At 38.2% G+C, this 22,650-nt stretch overlaps 1 protein-coding gene across 1 annotated transcript in view; it reads right to left on the bottom strand.

Moving 5' to 3' along the window:
• Positions 1-22,650, bottom strand: part of RGS7BP (regulator of G protein signaling 7 binding protein) — a 46,817-nt gene that overhangs the window by 5,855 nt on the left and 18,312 nt on the right. Inside the window, exons 3-4 of the mRNA XM_074856461.1 lie at positions 11,478-11,608; positions 2,638-2,785 (exon numbers count right to left, since the gene is read on the bottom strand). Of these exons, the coding sequence (XP_074712562.1) occupies positions 2,638-2,785; positions 11,478-11,608 (279 nt within the window). The remainder of the gene's footprint in view (positions 1-2,637; positions 2,786-11,477; positions 11,609-22,650) is intronic.

Here is a 22,650-nt window from a genome sequence, read left to right as displayed (position 1 = left end):
GGAGGGTTATGGAGCAGATCATCCTGAGTGCCACCACGTAGCATGTACAGGACAACCAGGTGATCAGGCCCAGCCAGCATGGGTTTATGAAAGGCAGGTCCTGCTTGACCAACCTGATCTCCTTCTATGACAAGGTCACCAGCTTAGTGGATGAGGGAAAGGCTGTGGATGTTGTCCACTTAGACTTTAGTAAATAAAGCCATTTCCCACTGCATTCTCCTTGAGAAACTGGCTGCACATGTCTTGGATGTGTGTACTCTTTGTTGGGTAATAAACTCTCTGGATGGCCGGGTCCAAAGAGTGGTGGTGAATGGAGTTAAATCCAGTTGGAAGCCAGTCACAAGTGGTGTTCCCCTGGGCTCTGTACTGGGGCCAGTTCTGTTTAATATCTTTATCAGTGATCTGGATGAGGAGATGGAGTGCACCCTCAGTAAGTTTGCAGATGACACTAAGTTGGGTGGGAGTGTTGATCTGCTTGAGGGTAGAAAGGCTCTACAGAGGGATCTGGACAGGCTGGATCAATGGGCCAAGGCCAATTGTTTGAGGTCCAGCAAGGCTGAGTGCACTTGAGTCACAACAACCCCATGCAATGCTACAGGCTGGGGGAAGAGTGGCTGGAAAGCTGCCCAGTGGGAAAGGACCTGGAGGTGTTGGTCGACAGCTGGCTGAATATGTGCCCAGGTGGCCAAGAAGGCCAATAGCATCCTGGCTTGTATTCAAAATACCATGGCCAGCAGGATTAGGGAGCTTTGTACTCAGCACCTGTGAGACTGCACCCCAAATACTGTGTTTGGTTTTGAGCCCCTCACTACAAGAAAGACATTGAAGTTCTGGAGTGCGTCCAAAGAAGGGCAACCAAGCTGGTGAAGGATCTAGAGAACAAGTCCTGTGAGGAGCAGCTGAGGGAACTGGGGTTGTTTAGTCTGGAGAAAAAGAGGCTGAGGGGAGACCTTATTGCTCTCCACAGCAACCTGAAATGAGGTTGTAGCAAGGTGGGTGTTGGTCTCTTCTCCCAGGTAACAAGTGATAGGATGAGAGGAAATGGCCTCAGGTTGTGCCAAGGGAGGTTTTGATTGGATGTTAGGAAAAATTCCTTCACTGAAAGGGTTGTCAAGCATTGGAACAGGCTGCCCAGGGTAGCGCTTGAGTCACCATCCCTGGAGGTATTTAAAAGATACATGGATGTGGCACTGAGGAATATGGTTTAGTGGTGGACTTGGCAGTGATAGGTTAACAGTTGCACTCAATGATCTTAAGGGTCTTTTTCAACCTAAATGATTCTATGATTTTATATGCTGAAATAATGGAGCAATAAATACAAGAATCTATTGGGCAAGCATTTGGTTCACACACATGTATCAGAAGACGCATATCAAAATAAAGACCAGTAGATTTAATAAGGAAGCACTTTTAAGCCATCTGATATTAATTAGTTGCATCTGGTCCTAATTTATGATCTATTCTGGCACTTGAGTATTCCATATTAAATGAGTTGGTGGGCACAATGTGATCCTAGTGGCAAAATAAAAACTATGCCTTAAAATTAGCACAAGCTAGTACTAATGTCAACTTAATACCCCTTATCAGCATCTTGTAGCTTGTGCCATGAATGCGCTTCATTGTTCAGAAGGAAATTATAATACATGTATCCATGACACAAGCTCCCTGCACATTAAGTGAAAATTTCGAAACAGGGCTGTCACTCTCATCCCTTTTAGAAGGACTCTGGCATGAAATTTTCTAAGAGGCAGAAGATGGAAAATATAACAAATATCATCTCATAAATCAAGTTACATTTGGATATGTTTTGAGAGAATCCAGAAGTTGCAAAAAGGTTCCTGCTTTACAGATAGGTGGCAGACCAGCAATTTTGTGTGTAGACTTGTAATGACTTAAGGCTTTCGGAGTTAAAACCAATGTGGTCTTGCCTCATTCATCTACATATAAAATGGTTCTTAGAAATGAAGCAGCATGACTAATAAGAAATAGCTCAGTATTATTCTCTAAGTTACTCTCTCAGTAGAACTTCATTTTATGTAAATAAACATGATAATCATTAAAATCTAAGCAGCAGCTTCATATGCAAAGCCATCAAAATAGGTATTTTTTGCAAAGAAATGATGGCCATCAGGTTTACTCCCTACTAAAGGATCTCATTTTTGTCTTTCAACTGCATAGTTAAGAGAGTAAGAGAAGTCCATGTTGACAAACCTGTGGATGATATTCCCTTCCCCTCCCACAGCTTCCACATTCATAACTATGGGCAGAAACAACTAAAATGAACTAGATGCTGTGCTTCTGATTTATGAATGCAGAATGCAGGCCAGCAGGTTGCAGGTACAAAATCAGAAACCACTCAAGATGAGAAAAAAGCTGCCACTTTTAGAGAACCTGACCCACTAGAAACATAATTTCCCACTCTTTATTTTTGACAATTACTCTCTGGTAATCAGCCTAATTAAGGATGTAACTTCTCTCTGCCCTTTTAGGTGCTGCTCTCAGATATGTTAACAGAAATGTTAACAGGTTATTTAATTTACTAATACCTTTTATAGTAGCAACACTGACTCCCTAACTGGAAAAGACTAAACCCTAGACAGAAATTTGTTCTGTTTAGGAATGAAGTGCTACACATACCTTTCAGTGTTTTCAATATCTGTGGAAACCTGCCATAAATGCTGTTGAATATCTGTTGGTGATGATGATGTGTCTTCTAAAATAGGTACTTCAGAACTCTCCTCCACTTTAGAATCTAGGATCTTGGGTGGGGCAAGAGGTTCTTTTCCTTTAAAATATTTAAACAAAACATATATCCCCATTAATTATTAATTAAAATGTATACTCAGATTATATAACTGATGTTTTGAGCTTGATCTTGCACAGTATCAATGACGAGAGAGAGTGGTGAATGCAAACTCTGAGTAAGAACTGTTCAGAAAGGGAGCAGACCACGTCAATCTGCTAATCAGAGTGCTGCTATATGTTACACCTACCAAACAAAGCTAAGAGAAGTCCCACGCAGGCACATGTGGAGCTTAGAATTTTACATACTGAGTATTATGAAGGGTTTCTGTTAAACTCCAGTGGCTCACATGTGACACAAAATAAGAGCCAGAGGACAAAACAGAACAAAGTAAGGAAACTACAACACATATTCTGAAAGCAACTTCAAAAACTTTGACACTAAAGAACATTGCAATCCATGTCTCCTAGTATTACAGCAAGACTAAGGGAAAACAAAAGACAGAAGTGTACAGTTTTGTACTTGGTGATTTTAAAAGCATTATATAGCTGCCACCACTCACAGCCCAATATGCATTATATTCTGAATTTCCATGCTTACACTTGTCTAATTCATGCTCACTATATGAAAATGAAATGGAGTGTTGGAAGTGAATGGGTGCTTCATGACAGACCTGCCAGGGCTTTTGTCAGGGAGAATGGGATAGAGAATGTGGACCATGATGGCGGAGCATGCAAGAGAGTTAAGTACTGGTGGGATTTTTTGGTATCCTTGCAAACCTCCTTTGGACTGTCTGATGGTATTCCTTTTCTGTAGTGGCAAGTACAGTCCTGGCACCAAGTACATTTAAGTGAGTAAATTCAAACTGGAGTTCATCCCAGACACGTTATTGAGAAGTTAAAGTTTTTCTCCCTCTGAGTTCTCTCATGAAATGGAGTAAACAATCGTAGAAAGAAACAAATAAAACTTTCTAAGAAAAAGAGAAAAAAAAGTCAGTATTTAAACCAGTGGCATGAGGAGTTGAGAAGAAAATGTTTTTTCATCTCATAACTTCCGCAATTTGAAAAATTTTTACATCAGGACAAACCTGAGTAGTTCCTATAAGGTTTGACAAAGAACAAGAAAAACAAGAACAGCTAACTGAGTATCGGTCATTTAGTCTATTTTTCTGAGACGCTAGAGACCAAGGCTGCAGACCATGCTGTATTGTTTTCCACATCACAAATAACTATCCCCACTGTCAGTCTTGTAACCTTGTTTTTTTAAAACTAGAAATTCCTGTATGTTAAGAAGCTCTTTTTGGGTAGGTTCTCTAAACTGTTGTATACTGGTAAATTATTCCTTTGCTGAAAAAAAACCACTCTTACCTACTTGTCTGAATGTTAAACTAGACATTACTGATACAGAAGATAGTTGCTTAATGCTTTCATTATCTTTAAAGCCAGTAGGAAGTCCTTTTCCCTGCTTCCCCCACAACTAACTCATCTAACTAAGATTCCAAGAGATTGCATGACCTGACATAACAAGTTTAGCATCTATAAAAAAATTATGCCCTGTCATTTCTCTGCTGCTTACTTCGGCATCCACTGCTAACTTGTGCTCTGCCAGATCACTGTGAGCCACTTTAACCCATTGAATGGTAGAAGATTACCCCAATAAAAGAAAAAAATGTTTCTGATGTTGCAGTGATTTATTTCAGGTCAGTTTATTTCAGAACCCTATATGTTCAAGAGCAAGTGCCAAATGAGGAGGATGACCATACAGCCAGAAGCAGTGGAAGGGAGAAAGAAGTGAAGGCATGATAAGGGAGGGGAGACAGAGGGAAAGGGATCAAGACCCTTCTGGTGGTAACAAGCTATTATGCTGACTCAGTTGCTTGTGGAACAGCAGCCTAAGCCTACTTCCCAGATTGTATGTTTTTACTCTCTATCACCCTGTAGGTATAACTTTCAAATTTTTCTGGTTCTTAACTGCAGCTTATGCTGTTATTTTAAGGTAGACCATATTGTACAATTTTAAATGTTCATTTGTGTAAGCTTCATTATTCATCACTCTTCCCACTACAAGAAGCCTATAACGCAGCATACTGTTACCAATATCTCACCACTTCTTTGTAAAAGAGGGTTGCCCCAGGGAAACCATCCAATTTCCCACTGATATCAAAATGTGCTGGAACTGGGTATTAGTTAATTCTTCCATTACTTTGAAGTTTTATATTAGAACTCTGATTTGACCTTTGGTGACATGCTGTGAAGAACAACCCTGTCTATAAATGCATCCTTCAGGGATGTGAAAGGTGTTTCAATGGAAACAATAACAATACTAGATGAAATAACAGTAAAAGTTATTTTTTGCAACTTAAGGACAGAAGCACTGAGACTGTAATGTTCTTTTTGTTAGCACAAAGGCAAGCTCTTGCAGATTTAGCAGAATGAATGGCACAAATGTCTTTTCAATCGAAGAGCTCTTTACCAGTAATTCTGTTGTATTGTGAACAATTTGTGAAGCCTTTCTTGAATTTCAGAGCACCTGTTCAATCACTCAAGAACAGTTAAAAGCGTCAGCTAATAATAAAGACTTTGCTTGAATAATGTATATGACTCAGGCATAACATTTCTACTACATGGCACAACCTGTAGAGAAACAAAAGCTCTTTAATCTTCTCATTCTGCTAGTGGTGGTAAGGATACCTTTTGTATTACACATGCTTAAAATAGGGATACGTACCCTAAATTTTACTTTCAGTTTAGTCAGTGGACTTTCATTAACTTAAGTTGGAGTTTGATCATGCACACAGTGTTGTCAGAGGTGTCCACATAAGACTTGCTGTTCTTGCCAGTGGATTAGACAGAGACTCTTCTGTGAAATTTTAATAAAAAGCATGATGTATTCTTTGTCTTCTAGCCTCTAAGCCTCTAATTCACCTTTTTTTTTTTTTTTTTTTTTTTTTAACTTGAGAAGCAGAAAATGCCTTTGGTATGAAATTAAATTCACTGAATTAAATAATGCTGAAGATCAAATTTGGGTGAGGATAAATAAGAGGGTAGAAAATGAATAGTTCAGTAAGGTTACATACATCATCTGTGATCACTGTGTTTTATGTGTCCCACCTGTTGTGCTCCTTAATGTTTCTGTGGTGACTTCTGTGTTTGTTTCTGTCATACTATCCTATGCACCTACTCTTAGTCATCACCTGCTTTGCAGAGAAACTTATATAATGAAAAAACATCTATTATAGGACCCTCAGAGCTAGTCAGATTTCACTGGATATGAACTGGAAAGATCTTTGAGGGGAATAACAGAATTTAACAAAGCTGAGAGAAACCCCCTCTGAAAAAGAAAGCAGCATTTGCATCAAGCTTCTAACCTGGCAATTAAGAACAAATGCACAAGCTATAGATCACAGCCAAAGTAAATGAAAAGGAGAACATAAAAAGGGGAATAGGAAAGAATTATGTAGGAAGTGAAAAAAAATATGGCAAATATGGCTAACAGCCTGGTGAACTTCATTCCTGACTTACACTTGGGACCTGCAGAACTCAGAAACTGTCTCACTGGAAATATTATTTTTAAGGAAAATACAATAGGAACAGCAAGACTGTGGTAGAAGTGTTTTCCACCTTCCATGCCTGTCTTCATTGTGGCCTCTTCACAGTGCCCACGTGAGAATGGGTGATTCTCTGGATTTTTTAAGTGCTTGTTTCTCCACACCTGTGTGCTTCTCTTTTCTTTCATATCTTATCCCTCTTGTGTAAGTGATATGTGTAAATAAGTACACATATCCACCAGTCTTTAAATAGAATTCTGAGACTGTAGCACATCCATTAGACAATCCCTTCTTTCTTCTTCAAAACTCTAAATAGCATGTAATTTAAACAAAGTCTAATAAAACAAAAATCCCTTCACTGAATTGAGGGTTTATTTTTGTAATCTGTAATATAAGTTATCACATGCTCTTAGGTACTATTTTAAGGAAATATATGTTGTTATCACAAAACTTTTTTGCTCAAACTCAGCACAAACAGCTACCAGTTTCAAACCCTGTATTTCTTTGACAAGGTAGCTTTAACTATTTTTACAGCATGTTTTGAACTCTGGAAAACACCTCCAGTTTTTAACTGTCCCCTCTTGCCTTTGATTTTTTATGTGGGTTTATTCCCTTAATTATTAAAACGAGTGCCTTGCTCAAAAGCTGCATAGCTAGCTAATAGAATGATTGCAGTCTGCAATTTCAGGTTTTAAAAAATATTTTAGAATATATGTAATTATAAAACCAAACAAGTCAATTACATCTGTAGATGAGCCTAAGAAATTAACAGTTTCTATATAAACATGTATAGACATTAAACTTCAGTAATGTGCACTTCCACAGTGACATGCTATAACAATCCAAAGATGATAATAATATTTTACGTTTCCTAACAATGAAAGGAATATATTATTATTGTGGATATATGAATCAGCAAAGCTCTTTAAACTCTTTCATCTGTTTATATATTAAAAATGTAATGAAGTTCTTTATAAGATATCAGTGAAAACCTTTGACCCCAAAATATTTGTGGCTGTAAGCATACTTAAGAACTCTGAGGTAGTTCTGGATTTTCTCAGTGTGGGACCTTGACAACCTCAGTATTCATTTGGAAAAAAGGATAATCACATCCAGTAGCTTCCATGGACAGAAATGATGTCAACTACTTCTTCTAAGATCTCACTAGCTAAGCAAGGATTTGTTTATTTAACCAAAAGAATAGTCAGTGTTAGGAACATGCAATGTCAGCAAAGTAGACATGCAACGTTTAAAGGAATTAGAGCTGAATTTTGTAAACAATTCAGAGAGGTCCTTCAGAACATCTTACTTTCCATGAAACTCTAGTTCAAATTTTAAAAAGTATTATTAGGTTTAAGAACTGTGTTGGACACTGCTCCCCAAGGCACAAAGCTATATAATTCAAATGATGGAGGGAAACAATTAAAGCAAAAGCCAAGATTGAGAGAGAAGCTGCAGGTCCTAGGTAAGTGAATTCATCTGTTTCTTGACAGAGTCTGAGAAAGATGTTTCTATCCAGAGAAGTTCCGCCAGAGTGTGATAATGATGCAGAAGAAAACTAGGTGAGCAAATTCAGTGAGAAGTTTCAGAAGATTTCCTGGAAGAGATGGAACATGAGCTGCCATCTGCCATATGTGCCATCCCCCCAGTAGGTGTTTGCTATTGTCACCCCCAAAAGGTATTTGCTAAGACAAAATGGACAACAAGATCCTTAAAGTCATCATGTTAGGGACTGCAGGAAGACACAGGAGAGTTTCTCACAGTGTTGCCATGAAAACTGGACTCTATACCTACCCAAAGTTTTCATGTGATCCTATCCAAGTTGCTTAAACCCAGATCCTCAGAGTTGTTATTGACAAAGTATTTCTAATTGTCTGGTGCTCTACCCAGAGATTCTTTGCACTCAGCTGCAAATGAAGCTACTGAAAAATTATAAACACATACAGCACTGCATAAAGTATGCTGCATTCTCAGATTCTAAATTAGCAATCTTTAGCTTAATTGCTCTTTGTTCCTTCCTTACAATGGGAAAAATTGCTACTACCTCACCACTCAAGGCAGTTCTGAAGACACTCCCATCAGTGTATGAGTTATTGAGAAAGGTCTGAGGAACAGAAGGGTTCTGCCTTTAGAACAGAATTCTGTGTAATAAATACAAGGTATGATACTGAACAATTAGGATAAAAGGAAAATGTGTGCACAAGTAAATATTCACATGTGTATCAGTTAGCCAGGACTCTTGGGGCTGTGGAAAGGAGGAGTAATAAAATATATGATCAGCTAACCAAAGACTTAGTAACTACAAAAGCTTGAATTAAGGCTACCTGGGCACGTTTCACTGTGTCCTTTGCAAACTTCTTGAATGTTGAACTTCGCAGTCATAATGTATTTTCAACACTGGGCTTTTGTGGTGTATGCATCTTAGAAAAAAATGTATTACACAGCACTTACCTTAGTTTACTTACTGCATAACACAGCTGGAAATATTTATGGCTTTCAGCCCCACTGTGACTGTTACATCTTAAAGAAATAACAGACTATCTGACTTTTCTAGCAAAGGTTGTATGACAGTAGTAAGTTAATCTAAAGCACTGTAAATATGCAAGAAAATACAGTATTTATAGGAATGTTTGCTCAGTAGGGCAGAAAGATACGGAGAGATGAGAAGATCAGTGCTGCGAAAGACTGAAAATACACAGAGCTCAGTCCTTTAAATTGTAGTGTGGTGTTTCATTAAAGAGCATCTGTTTCCCAGTAGGGATCATTGGCTGAGTTTCTCTTGGGAAAAGAGCATCAGCATCAGCCCACTGCCTTAACTTTAACAGTTCTATAGTTTGTTTGATAATGTCTGGTCAAGATAACAGTACCCACATTATTATTTATTAGCTGCAGGTTGCCGAGAACAGCCTGCATGTCACTCTACTTGAATCTCTGCTGGCTCCCAAGTAAGAATATAAGCTGGTGAAATCTCATGGAGATTTAAAAACCTAACAAACCAGTTATCCAATAGGTAAGAGGACCAGAAAATGGAAAATATTACATCCAAATGGAAAGTATTACCTTCAAAAATGAGCTTCAAAACACAGAAAAACATCAGACATGCACATTTATAAATTAGGAATTGTTTCTTACGGTAGTACTCTTTGTACCCGAGGAAAATGATTTTATTATTTTTTTTAATATGGTCACTCAGCTAGTGAAAAACTGGTCAAAAACTGAAAAGGTGAAAAGGTGAAAAAGCTATATATTAACAACAGCACAATATATTTTATAATGGTGAAATTACCACTCTTTCATTCCTAGAGATAAATTTGTGCACGTAGCCTACACTGCAGTACCATTCTCCATAAATAAAGAAATTAAAGAAAGCTATGGGTTCGTTCCACTCCTTGGGAAATAGTATGTTTTGGCAGAACATAGAATAAATAGGTTGCAAGGTCATCTAGTCTAACATCCTAATGAACGCAGGGCCAACTCACATCAGATTGATCAGGGCTATTTGAGTTATCAGTATCTCCAAGGACAGAGATTTCACAGCCTCTTTGGGTTCCTGTTCTAGTATATGACTACCTTCACTCTGAAAAAATATTTAACATGTAACTGGAGTTTCCCTTGTTGCATGATGCCTTTACAATACTTCCAGGTGTTGTAAATACCAAGTATTTACTATACAAGAGCAATGTTCTATGGGTTAAGTTCCAAAATTCAAATTATTTCAATCCCTGTGATTATATAATTTTTGCCTATTATGACTTTTTCTCAAATAATATCACAGAAACTTGGAGCCAAATTACTGTGGTTATCTCTATATTGATGCGGGACAAAACCTACTCTATTTAGCAATGGCAGAATAGCTACCATGACTTCCTCTATGGTAAGATGAGGAACCAATGTTTATCAAAAGTACTGCCAGATAGGAACTAAGCTGGCCTATACTACTATGCTGTAATTAATTTTATCCAACTTTAGACATCTAATAGTTTGATGCTTAGTTTATTACATGATTACATTATTTATTAATGTAGATTCCATTCAGGGGCAAAAGGGAGAGACAAGACATTATCGGTGTTACTTGGGTTACCTCAAGCTACTTTTCTTCTGCAAGTACAGAAGGTGGTTTGACAACTGTAGCCAATGCTAGGAAATGTAGTACAATCTCTCTTAAAAAATGATGATTCATTTTAGCAGCTACTGGCATCTTGTTATATGATGGCTCTGTTAATTCTGTCTCTTCCTATTTTATAGATTTCTTTTCAACTTGAGAAAATCACTGAGATGCTCAACTGAGCAGTTACAAACTTCTAATTCTTACTTTCATAAGAAAAATATCACTGGCTTCAGCTTTATCCTACAGCTAGATGTGAAAAATACATTAAGGGATCTTTCAGAAGGACAGCAAATATATAAGGTTCATTACAAGACCTTCATTACAGTTCATTACAGAACTTTGTCTTGTCTTTACCTAGGATATTCTGCTGAGATATTATCTGGGGAAAGAGTAGTTACAATCAGCACAGATACAGCCCCAATCAGTGTGCCATCACTGAGTAATGCGGTTACTAATTAACCTGTTGAGTAAATTATGTGCATTTCTACATTTTCCTTTCAGTAGGTGGCTAATCAAATATGGAATCATTAGAGCATTTTCACTGAAGCAATGACATCTCCGTTGTGTGTAAAAATACTCTAGATTTCAGTTCTGAACCTAGTATCCAGTTTTATAACTAGATACTTTTAAACCATATTTATCTGGTTTTTACTATAAGCTGGCACTGCTGGATAAATAACAGTGATAGTAAAGGAATCAGTTTAGTACTAAAACCATGCCATATTGCTCCACCAAACACGTGCCCTCAAGTATCATACCCAACAAAAATACCTCTAATAAAATGACTAAGGTAGTTTGCCCACTGATATGACTGACAACAGCTAAAAGTTTTGGGACCACTCTTTTAAAACAACACTCAGACTTCTAAACTGCAATGACATTAGTGATACATGCCTGATATGACACACTTCTGTAAGAATGATGATAATGAAACAGAAATACGGCTTTTTTTCAGTAGCTGAAAAGCTTCAGAGGTATAGTTCATTTTACAGTTTGGTGCTTTGTCTTTCATAAATACCCATACCTGCCCCAAAAGACTTTTTTTAGATCAGCACCTGTATATTTGTGCAATTCAATACCTTTCCGATGAAACTGCAGTGATCCTAGCAGACATATGGACTTAAGCATTTCTGTTGTGTACATTTCTAAGCAACACTGCAACTGGATGTATAGTCTACAGATTTCCGGATGAATTTCACCATCTTCTGGGCTGCAGTAAAAGAGAAAAAAATTAGTTAGGAATGGGAATGGAAGGATGTGAGAATCATCAAATCCACTTCCCTGCTGCTGCAAGCAACCACATCATAATCTGCTTCACAAGCTATGAGTATGTGACAAAAAACCTGTTTCTACCAAACTGTATTTACAAACAATTCTTTAGCTCTATAAAGCTCTAGGCTTAAAACAGCTAAACTCAGGTTGTCTTTGGTAAGATTAAATGTCCTTATTTTCTCTTCTACATATTTTTGGAAAAGGGGAAAATAAGTGACTGAGATGTTTCCTCCTCTTTAAAAGCTTTGGATAAGTATTTTCTGGTAGACTGAAGTGTTCTGTTGCCATCCAGTTTCAGTTACCCTTGGTCCTGGTGCAGATGCAAGAGACTGCAGGGCCACCTTCACAGTCACAGCTGAGGTTACAAATCCTGGATCAGGCATAATCAACCTTACTTCGAAGATGCTCATCAGAAACAAGTCAGTTGTAGCCTTTCGGTTCTACAGTTTCACCTGAATTTCTTTCCCCTCCCTGTGTTTAAATCAGTAGTCATGTGATACTGCACTGTGAGGAGAACGGGATGTTCAAGATTTTTTTCAGGACTGTAGTAAGAATTTTTTTAAAAAAAATGAAATCAAGAGTAATCCTACACCTCCAATTAATTGCTTAGGACTCTAAGAAGATTATTTACCCAGATCCAAGAACCATTTCTCATGCCTGGCTGTAAAATCAGACATTACATCTCACTTTTGTAGGCTAACAATGCTGCATGGGCGTAAACGTACATTTTTATAAACCTAACTGTTTCTATAAGTAGTAACAAAGTGATTTACTCAGTCATAGATGACAATTAGGTTTTCAATGCTCCTTCTAAAGGTACTTTCAATAGGGCAGTAAGTGGTAAGATTGAAGAGTTAGGATTTCAGCCATTTCATGTTCAGACATTCTTGCCATTGGTTTGCTACATAGTGATGTTAAATGGCAAGATAACCCTCAAAACCAGATTTTATAACAACTGCAGAAACCTGCTTTTCTAAATAACCTGAATCTAATGGCATTTCTGAATACTACTGCCAAGAAATGAAAAGTACTTTTCAGCACGTTTGCAGATTTCTAGCCTATGAATAATATAAATGAAGCTTTCACAATAAAAAGATTGCTAGCATTCTTTACAGGGATTGGCTTTCCTGTAGTTAAACTGATGCTTCAAAAGACCTTCCTGTATATGAAAAGTAGAATTGTGGATTTCTTCATGGGAACCAAAGCGACTTACCTGAGAAATTATTTGCAGTAACACTAGATTGGGCTGCTATGGTCAAATACTTTTTTAATACCAATCTAGACGAAAGACTTCAAGAAATACATCAGACAATATCTATTTAAAGTAGCAAAATAGGTTCTTTCTGACCTAAGGTAAGAGGTCATTATTTATATCTAGATCCAGAGTCCAGTCAAAATGTTAAGTCCAGCTCTTTTGTCAAGAACAAAGCTTAAAAACTCTATTTTAAGGAAAATCCTATCAGTTTGTGCTGTACAATCTTACTGAAGTTCAGTTCAAATGAATACTCCATGCTAAAATCTGTTAATTCTTGTGCTGGGTTTGAGTGGCAACGTTTTTTGGTAGTGAGGGAGGGGGCTACAGAGTGGCCCCCTGTGAGAAGCTTCTCAAAACCTCCCCTGCCTCCAAGTTGGACCCAACTCTGGCTAAGGACAAGTCAATTAGTGACAGCGGCTGAGCCTCTGTGATAGCATATTTAAGAAGGGAATCTGAGACGGGGTGGGGGCTTGGAGGATGAGTTATGAGAAGGACACCAATGCAAACACGGAGGTCAGTGGAAGGAAGAAGGACGAAGGTGGGGAGGTGCACCAGAGCAGAGACCCCTCCCTGTATCCCATGGTGAGAGGGCAGGGCCTCCCTCCCTGCCACCCATGGAGGTCACCAGAGGAGCAGAGATTCACCTGTGGCCTGTGGAGGACCCCGGGACTCTGTGGGAAGAAGCAGCCCCCACTGTTGCAGTTCGGTGCTGGGAGGACTGCACACGTGGAGATGACCCACGCCGGAGCATCTCGAGAAGAATGCATCCCGTGGGGAGGACTCATGGTGGGGAGAGTTTGTGGAGGACTGTCTCTCGTGAGAGGGACACCACGTGGAGCAGGGGGAAGAATGCAGAAGAGTGATTCCTGCCCCTGCCACCCTGGAGGAAGAAGTGGTGGACTGACTGCACCCCCCATCCCCCACCCCTCCACCGCTGGAAGAGGAGGTAGAGATATCAGGAACAAAACTGAGCCCAGGAAGAAGGGAGGGGTGGGGGACATGGTTTAAGATATGGTAACACTTCTCACTGTCCCATTCTGTCTGTTCGGTGTCATTATCATCAGTGTTTTGAATTAAAGTGATGTTCTTTTTCTTTCCCTAACAAGCCTCTCTTTTGCCTATGATCATAATGGGTGAGCCAAGCCTCCCTGTCCTTATCTCGATTCCTGAGCCTTTTTCTTCATTTTCTCCTTCCCAGCGCTGGAGGGAAAAGGGTTGAGCAAATGGCTGCGTGGTGCTCAGTTGTCCTCTGGGCTCAAACCATGACATCTGTATTTGAGATTCACCATTATATCTAACAAAGGAGACCTAGAAAGCGCACATGTACTGCCACTGATTTCAGTGACACCAAGGAAGAAAGTACTTAGTCATATCCTGGGGTAAGAAAATAGGGCCAGTATAAGGTAGGCCCTGATGCATGTGGCTCAGTGAGCAGGAGAAAGGAGTGCTCTCAAAGGAATATTTGATGCAAGGACTTGCCATAATCTGCCTCCAATGAGGAATAAACTGTGTGGTCTTCCAAGGTCCTCAAGGGTTCCTGTCTCTCCAAGTGACATCAGAAACCAAATGGGACCATGAAGGTTTCACAGAAATGGAGAGAACCTTCCTGAAAGGAAAGAGCAACCTTAGCACTTCCACAGCATATGAAGGAGGACTACTGGTGTTTGTACATGCCAATAAAAACTGGTAAGAATCACAGCAGTGGTAAGCTGTACCACCAAGAATGCTTAAACAAGCAAAAATACCAGCTAAAAAAGAAAAAAAGACAAGATTGGAAAAGACTGAAAATTGAGAAGACACCATACTGGACTTAGTCAGAAGGGACAAAGGAAGATTGTTCCCACCTGCCAATCCATTACAAAGTAGACCTCATTAAAAAGGCAGGAAATGACTGGCATACAAATTACAATTGCTGTGGTCTGTGCTACTTTAGGAGAAATACTCTACTCATGATAATAAACCTGTCCATTCTAGGAGCTTTATTTCTTTTGGCTAGACAATAATATGTGCATTTCTCTTAATCTACGTCTACTTTTCTACTTTTAAAGCGAAGTCTGTGTTTGTTGAAAAACTATACCATGCACAATATGGTATTTCCTGCATCTTATAAATACAGAATAAAGCTATGGTGGCAGAACAAAAAGGGTTCACCCCAAATACTCTGAAGATGTCTTTTCAGATGCTTCCTATTTTTTCCTGTTCTCAGTGATTCAAACTCAGAAAACATTTTGATAGCCTTAAGATCCTGAATAATTTTCCTGAAAACTTAGCTACCTGACAGAATTTTTTTTGCTTATTCAGTCAAGTCCTTAACTGCATATGAAAACACATATTTCCTAGACATGGATACACGTTGAAATCTCACATTCTTTTCAAAGCATAGGAACATAAACATTTTTAGTGACTGCATAAGCAGTAGTATAACAAAATAAAGAATTTTAACTCTGAAATGCTGAAAATTATACTTAGAAGACACACAGCATTACAACACACATACATGAACACAAAATTGTGCTGAATTAGCTTTTTAAAAACTGTACTTAACTGCAGACTCCTCAGACACTTAGAAGTTCTACTTTATATATTACAAATTTTATACTTTTTTACCTTGCATTAAGTATCTAGTACTTTTCATCTTGCATTAACTCATAGTATCTATTCCTGGTTTAACAAGAGTTAAATCTTAACATTCTCCTCAGTTGTGTTTGCCGTTTGTTTCATTTTTAACCAATCTATGGTTATATGAAGTGCAGCTGTTAGATCTGTGATCATTTAGGTGATCAGAAATGGACTGTTCTCTTTGCATAAACAATAACCATAAATTTAACAGCATTTATTTTCAAACTGGTAGATGGCAAGAAGGGTTTTTAATGTAATCGTATTTGTATTAACCAAAGAAGATAAAACACATATAGCCCAGATAGAAATTTAATTTGTTTCAGTGTAAATCAGGAGTAGTTCTTCAGAAGTAACTTGTTTCTAAATCATACCAGCATTTTCAAGACCATCATCTAGTCCTTCATTTTGCATGTACTCCTCCTAATGATTTCAATATTTCTTTTAAAAGAGTTACTACAAAATCGGATGAATTTCAGAGCAGATGTTTGATATAATAGGCAGTTTCAGGAGTAAATACAATTCATCTAACCAAATACACCTTGAACAAGCAGCTAGCCAAATACAGCAGAAGTATATCACACTACATTTTCTTCCTCTGAAATAGTATTAACTTTCTGAACTTAGGGTCTTATTTACCTGGTTTTATTTCCATGATAGCTAAATTTAAGAACCATGCAATACATATTTAGATAATACATGGCCTCTTAGAGGCTTTTACTATCCTCGTTTGTCTAGCCTTTTAGCTTACAGATGAGATTTTTTTATACCCCTTAGTGTCACATACTCTTACGTGTGCATTGAACATTATTCCCAAATTCAGCACCATGGAATTACTGCAGTAGATGGATATACAGCTTTTGTTTTTTCTCCATCATCTGCCTCACTTACCGTTGCAGCTTGTTTCCCTGTGCGCACATACAGTAATTTCCTTTGAGATACCCTTACCAATAGAGGGATTACAAAAAGATTTGGGAGTGTAAAATTCCATTTACTTTTCATATTTAGCACCCACGTCCAAAATCTAGCTCTTCAAAACTATTGCTAATTTCATGTAATACCCAAGTCCTGGAGCCCCACCAGTATACACACAAGCACATTCAGTTGCTGCTTGAGTTTCCTAGATGCCTAAACTTTTCTTTCTGAGCAGGGTTTCATGTGTCCTGAAGATGAACAGTTACACAACTAGTAATGGATAAATGAGTCATTGATTTGCCTATTCCACCTGCAAGGCATTGACCCATAAATGTTCATGTCCAAAGTGGAACCTGCAAAAAATAAAGCCACCACAGATGGGAACGATGACCTTTTTCTGTTCGGTGATGAGAGCTCTTTACAATAGGGAGATACAGATCTACGCCACCTCTTATGCAAGTAAAGCTGAATCTGTTTATCTCGTCTGAAAGCTAGACTTCTAACCACAAGTCTATCACTAACAGGAGTATTGAAACTTAGATCATGAGAAGATAATTTCCTTGTAGCAAATTTAGGTAAAACTGGATTATGGTTGTCCTATTTTTCTCTGCATTGTTTCAGGTGCTAGAAATCCTTAGATTTTTCAGAAGACATGGCCATTACAGGAACTTTATTTACAATGTTGAATGTATTTCTTCCTTTCTAGCTGTTTCTGGCAAAAAGATTGAGGTTCTGCACACAGGTGTAAGAAAACAGTATATTCATCATACAGCTATTTAATTTCTAAGAGGCAAATATGGTGAAAACCTTTATTTAAAAATTTTTGGGGCTTACTGACAGAATTTTTAATTGTGCAGACTAAGCAAGCAGCAATTATATACAAGACAATTGGCTCATAAGCCAGTTCAAATTTATCAGTGGCTTCCTATTCACAAATAATCTGGAAAAGTAATTGGAAAGCATAGTAATAGGTATTTTAATTGACTTTTCTGTTGTAAATCTAATGTATTTTTCTTCTAAACTATATTTTTGAATATCATGAGAATAAGAACGAGAAACATCTATGATATATGAATGTTCTGACCCATTCTTGTTTTTTCAAGAATATGGAGCATCTGTGACTGGGCTGTGGGCAAAATTCATCTCTCATTTGCAAATCCAGAGTAACTGCAGTGACATCCAAGAAAAATATTTTAATTAACGAAAGTCTATATGAGAATTATTTCCAGGCTACTACCCTCATTGATTGTCTCAAACTGTTTAGTTAGTGTTTAATTGCAATAATGACCACAAGAATTCCATTAGCTTGCAACCAAACAATTTTCACCTATGTATGTATATAGGCCTCATTTTCATCTCTGAAAGCCACATGCTCTGATGCCAATGCACATAAAGATTTCTTTTATAATCCCTGAAGTACATTCTGTGTAGTGGACTTAAAATTTCCCTTTAAAGGGAACAGGGGATTAGTACAGACATAACTTTCAGAATTCTGATTATGATATGTTTATTATTAAATAGCGACATACCAAATTCATATTTATTTACAAAGTTCATGCAAACTTGTATTATTATCCCCCAAAGTCAGCTGCCTCTGTTTCAGCTACTCCAACTGATTTCTTTATGAAGACCAGTTAGACATTCAAGAGAAATCTCATATGGCACAATCTCACACAACTACTATGCTAAATCCTGTTCTCAACAGAGCTGTTTAACAGCTTACGTGCAGCTGGGCATATGAGACCTAGCACAGCACAGAGCACCTGCCCATGAGCTGAAGACCAGTTCCTCACTGCTGGCTTCTGAGCACAGCTGCCACAAGGCTGTGAATAGGAATTGTGCTCACTTCCTGTATCCATTGTGGAGCAGAAATTTTCTTGCTTCTCCCTATCCACTTAGGTAAGATAAAGAGGTACTACTAACCTTTACAGAATTTGGATACACATGTTGTGGCTATTTGGGGATACTTCATCTGACAGGGGAGCACTGCTGCCTTTCACAAGGTGAATGCAATGAATGGCCCATGTTGGAAGGGACCAAAGATGGAATTTATGGGATTCTACAGCTGTGAGAAAGCCTCTTATCTTGCCAGTGAAGCTGCAAGATGCATATGTTCCCATACATGAGGGAGGGGGAATGGTGAGATGGGTGTACATGTGCATATATTTTGCATGTAGGGTAAAGATTATAGGTCCATGCAAGCTGGCATATTGTTTAAATAACTGCCAGGCTTCACTACTGTCTGATCTTCACTAGAAAACAGTAGGCATTGATTTTTAAATAGAACTAAGAAAATTGGTTCCTTCATACAGAGATTTTTTGGTTTTGTTTTCAATAATAAAAACTGTATGAAAGAAAGCCAGGTGGTTACTTTATTACTACCAACAATGACTCTTCCCATCATGAGGTCTGTAGGATTACTTATCGGACCTAGAAACACTTGCTGATGTCTAGGGAAAACTGGCAAATCATTTGGCTCCAATTTTCCTTTTTGCTCTCTGCTAAATTATGCTGATAGCTGTATATTAAATATTTTCAGATAACCTGTCCCTCCCTTACTAGGAATTTCTGTAGTTGTCACATGAATACTATACCACCGGGGTGCCATAAAGGGTAGAAGTCCTTATTCAAAGACGTGAATACTAAGTTGATGAGAAACCTGTACTACTGTGTGAGCCATACTTCTGCAGTCTGAGAGCTCTGATATCTACACATATTAAAAGTAGTTACAAAAGAAAAAATGCTGGTTTATTCCTTTATATAACAGTAGCTTAAGTTATGCAGTTTATCAGGCTGCTATTAAAATTAAAAGTATACATTTTTGTAAATAAAATTAATTGGTAAAATCGATGGTTTTCTTTCCATAAAATCCAGCTTTTAAAAAATCAGGTCATGTTCAATTGAATGTTTATGAAGCACTGACAAGAAGGAATTTACTTTCCTTTGTATTTTTCTAAGCTGATAATGAAAATAAAACCTATAGAGGGAGCTCTTAGACCAACCATAGAGTATCCAGTATACCTGAGAAAGGTGAATGCAGCTCTTTGGATAATAATTTTAAAATGCAAGAATAAACATGATTAAAATGCCCCTCCTTAACATGAAAAAGAGTGAAAATTCCATTAAAAATTTTGATGTTTTTCCAAAATAGTTTACAGATGATTTTATTGTACTGCCAAAATTTTGTTGACAACTGAGAAACACCTTCAAATTTTCCTGAATTCCCACAGGTGTCCAGCATTCATAGTTCCACTGAAAATAGTGAAACTAAAGACTACTAAACTGAACAAAGATCGAATTTAACTTAAAAATTTTAGTCACACATTTACAACAGAGCAACATTTTACTTTTACTATTACCATTTAAAAACACATAGTGATGTATTATCTCCCGTTAAAAGAGTAGCTAAATTATATCAAGGGGTTAATACCCCTTTTCATAGAAGTATTATTTTGACAAATTCTATGCTTAACTCTCATTTTTATGAACAGTATCAATATTTCTAAAATATGGGCTGAAAGAACTATCTAGACACATAAGGAAGACTGCTTGTCTTCAAAAGCTAAAGGAAAATAAACCTTCAGCAAATCAAAAATGAACATGAATTCATCAAATTCTGCCTTATACCCCATACATGTACTTGCTATGAAAAGGAATGTAAATTGGCTTGATAAGCTGTGGAAAAATCTCTGTCCACAAATATTACCCTGTAGATTGTCTTTTAATTTACTATCAGAAACACTGCTGTTTAGAAATCTACAAAGGTGATCTGGAAACAAGATCTACCTCAGACATCACGGGTTGGTATTGGGACCAGTGCTGTTCAACATCTTAGTTGGTAGCATGGACAGTGGGATCGAGTGCACCCTCAGCAACTTTGCCGATGACACCAAGTTGAGTGGTGCGGTCAACACACTGGAGGGAAGGGATGTGCCATCCAGAGGGACCTTGACAGGCTGGAGAGATGAGCCCGTGCAAACCTCATGAAGTTCAACAAGGCCAAGTGCAAGGTCCTGCACATGGGTCAGGGCAATCCCAAGCACAAATACAGGCTGGGCAATGAGTGGAGTTCTGTGAAGGACTTGGGAGGGGTAGTGGATGGAAAACTTGACTATGAGCCAGCAATGTGTGCTCGCAGCCCAGAAAGCCAACTGTATTCTGGGCTGCATCAAGAGAAGTGTGGCCAGCATGTCAAGGAAGGTGATTCTGCCTACTTACTGTCTCTCGTTAGACCCCACCTGGAGTCCTGTGTCCAGCTCTGGGGCCCACAACATAAGAAGGACATGGACCTGTTGCAGAGAGTCCAGAGGAGGCCACAAAGATGATCAGGGGGCTGGAGCTCCACTATGAGGACAGACTGAGAGAGTTGGGGTTGTTCAGCCTGGAGAAGGGAAGGCTCCAGGGAGATCTTATAGTGGCCTTCCAGTACTTAAAGGTGGCTACAGGAAAGATGGGGAGGAACTCTTCATCAGTGAGTGTAGTTTTAGGATGAGGGGTAATGGTTTTACACTGAAAAAGGGTAGATTTAGATTATATCGAAGGAATAAATTCTTTCCTGTGAGGGTGGTGAGACACTGGAACAGGTTGCCCAGAGAAACTGTGGGTGCCCCCTCCCTGAAGTGTCCAAGGCCAGGTTGGACGGGTCTTTGAGCAACCTGGTCTAGTGGAAGGTGTCCCTGCCCATGGCAGGGGGTTGGAACTAGATGATCTTTAAGATGCCTTCCAACCCAAACCATCCTATGTCTCTATGATTATGGTTCTCCTGCTGGAATGAAAAATGTGACAAATACTGCAGAGGAGATATGCTCAATCCCCTTAGATACTGAGGGCAGGAGGCCCCTCTGATTGTGGCGTATGTGCAACAGCCTACTAAACCTGCCTCTGGTTTTGTATCTTAAATACATTGTTTATGTCTTCATCACTTAACCATTTAAAGGTAACAAAAGACTTGCTGATTCATTTTGAATGTAAGTAGAAAAGTCATCCAATGACGTTTTCTTCTAAACAGATCTTGAGAAAACATTCTTATTTGTGTTCCTCCCATCTGCTGGTTATTTTTTCTTTAGTGTATGTATTTTCACACAAACTATTGTCAGTTTCGGTATTGTGTTGTTTTTTTGTTCTCTACTAATGCACTGCAATACTGTGATACAACTGCCACGCAACATCCCACTCCAGCCAGAGGAAAAGCAGGGCTAGTTCTTTCTAGGAGACCTGTAAATGGTTGCAATGCTGTTTTTATTAAATCAGATTGTTCTTCTGAAGCAGTTACAATAGTGCTTTCAATAACAGAAGACTTGTAATCAGATTTTGTTTAGTTAGACAAGCGAAAATCTCCAGTTACTCTGATAAGGCTGATGGAGTCAATCTGGGTATATGATAATACAAGTAGAATAAAAGCACAATGCAGTGACTCATATTGTAGAGGCATTTCTAACTCCCAAGCTGATGATGGTAGTTTAGATATTTCCATGCTAGAACAACTTAGCTACAACTGTAACAGTAGGAAATATACTTTTCTTATCCATTCAAGAAAATCTCATGACTTCTATAGAAGTTATCTGACAAATCAAGGGCCATGTATGGGCTGCAAATTACAGTAATTTTGAATGTGCTGTTGTTTCCTTTTTCTTATGGGCTCCCCTCTTTCAGAAATACACTTATTGAATTCTTCCACTTTTTTTTATGTTGAAGTTCTAAAATTCTTTTGGAAACTTACTATATGAGATCATTACTACTGATACAGTAACCTTACCTTTAAAATGGATTCACTAATTACTAATCAATGAATACTGTGATTCTTCCACACCCCTGACTTTATGTTCTTAGGAGAAGAAGTATCACACGCTGTTTTTAAGAGCTGTACATGTACTTAGCAGCGTATCCAGTATTTGCAGGGGCTATTCTGAAAACATTTTTTGAAACAATCAGAATCACAGCCTGGAATTTTCTAGACTTGTTCCCTCAGAAGTGAATTTTACCGGCTGAATTAAATCAAGTCTGGGCAAGAAGTAAATTACCAGAGGACTATCCAAACTATTCCACTAGAAGACAAAACCAATTACAATCACTTGGTAAAACTTCTTGGACTTCAGTAAAATGGTGCCAATGTTAAGAAATTTTATTCAAACTCACTCCACTTTTGGTAAGACTAGGTGTATTGGGTGTAGGTGGAAAGGTTTTGGTAGTGGTGG

Source organism: Strix uralensis, chromosome Z, assembly GCF_047716275.1.
Source record: "Strix uralensis isolate ZFMK-TIS-50842 chromosome Z, bStrUra1, whole genome shotgun sequence".
NCBI lineage: Eukaryota > Metazoa > Chordata > Aves > Strigiformes > Strigidae > Strix > Strix uralensis.
The sequence above is the reverse complement of the archived record's forward strand: the minus strand, read 5'-3'. Positions and strand labels throughout refer to the sequence as shown.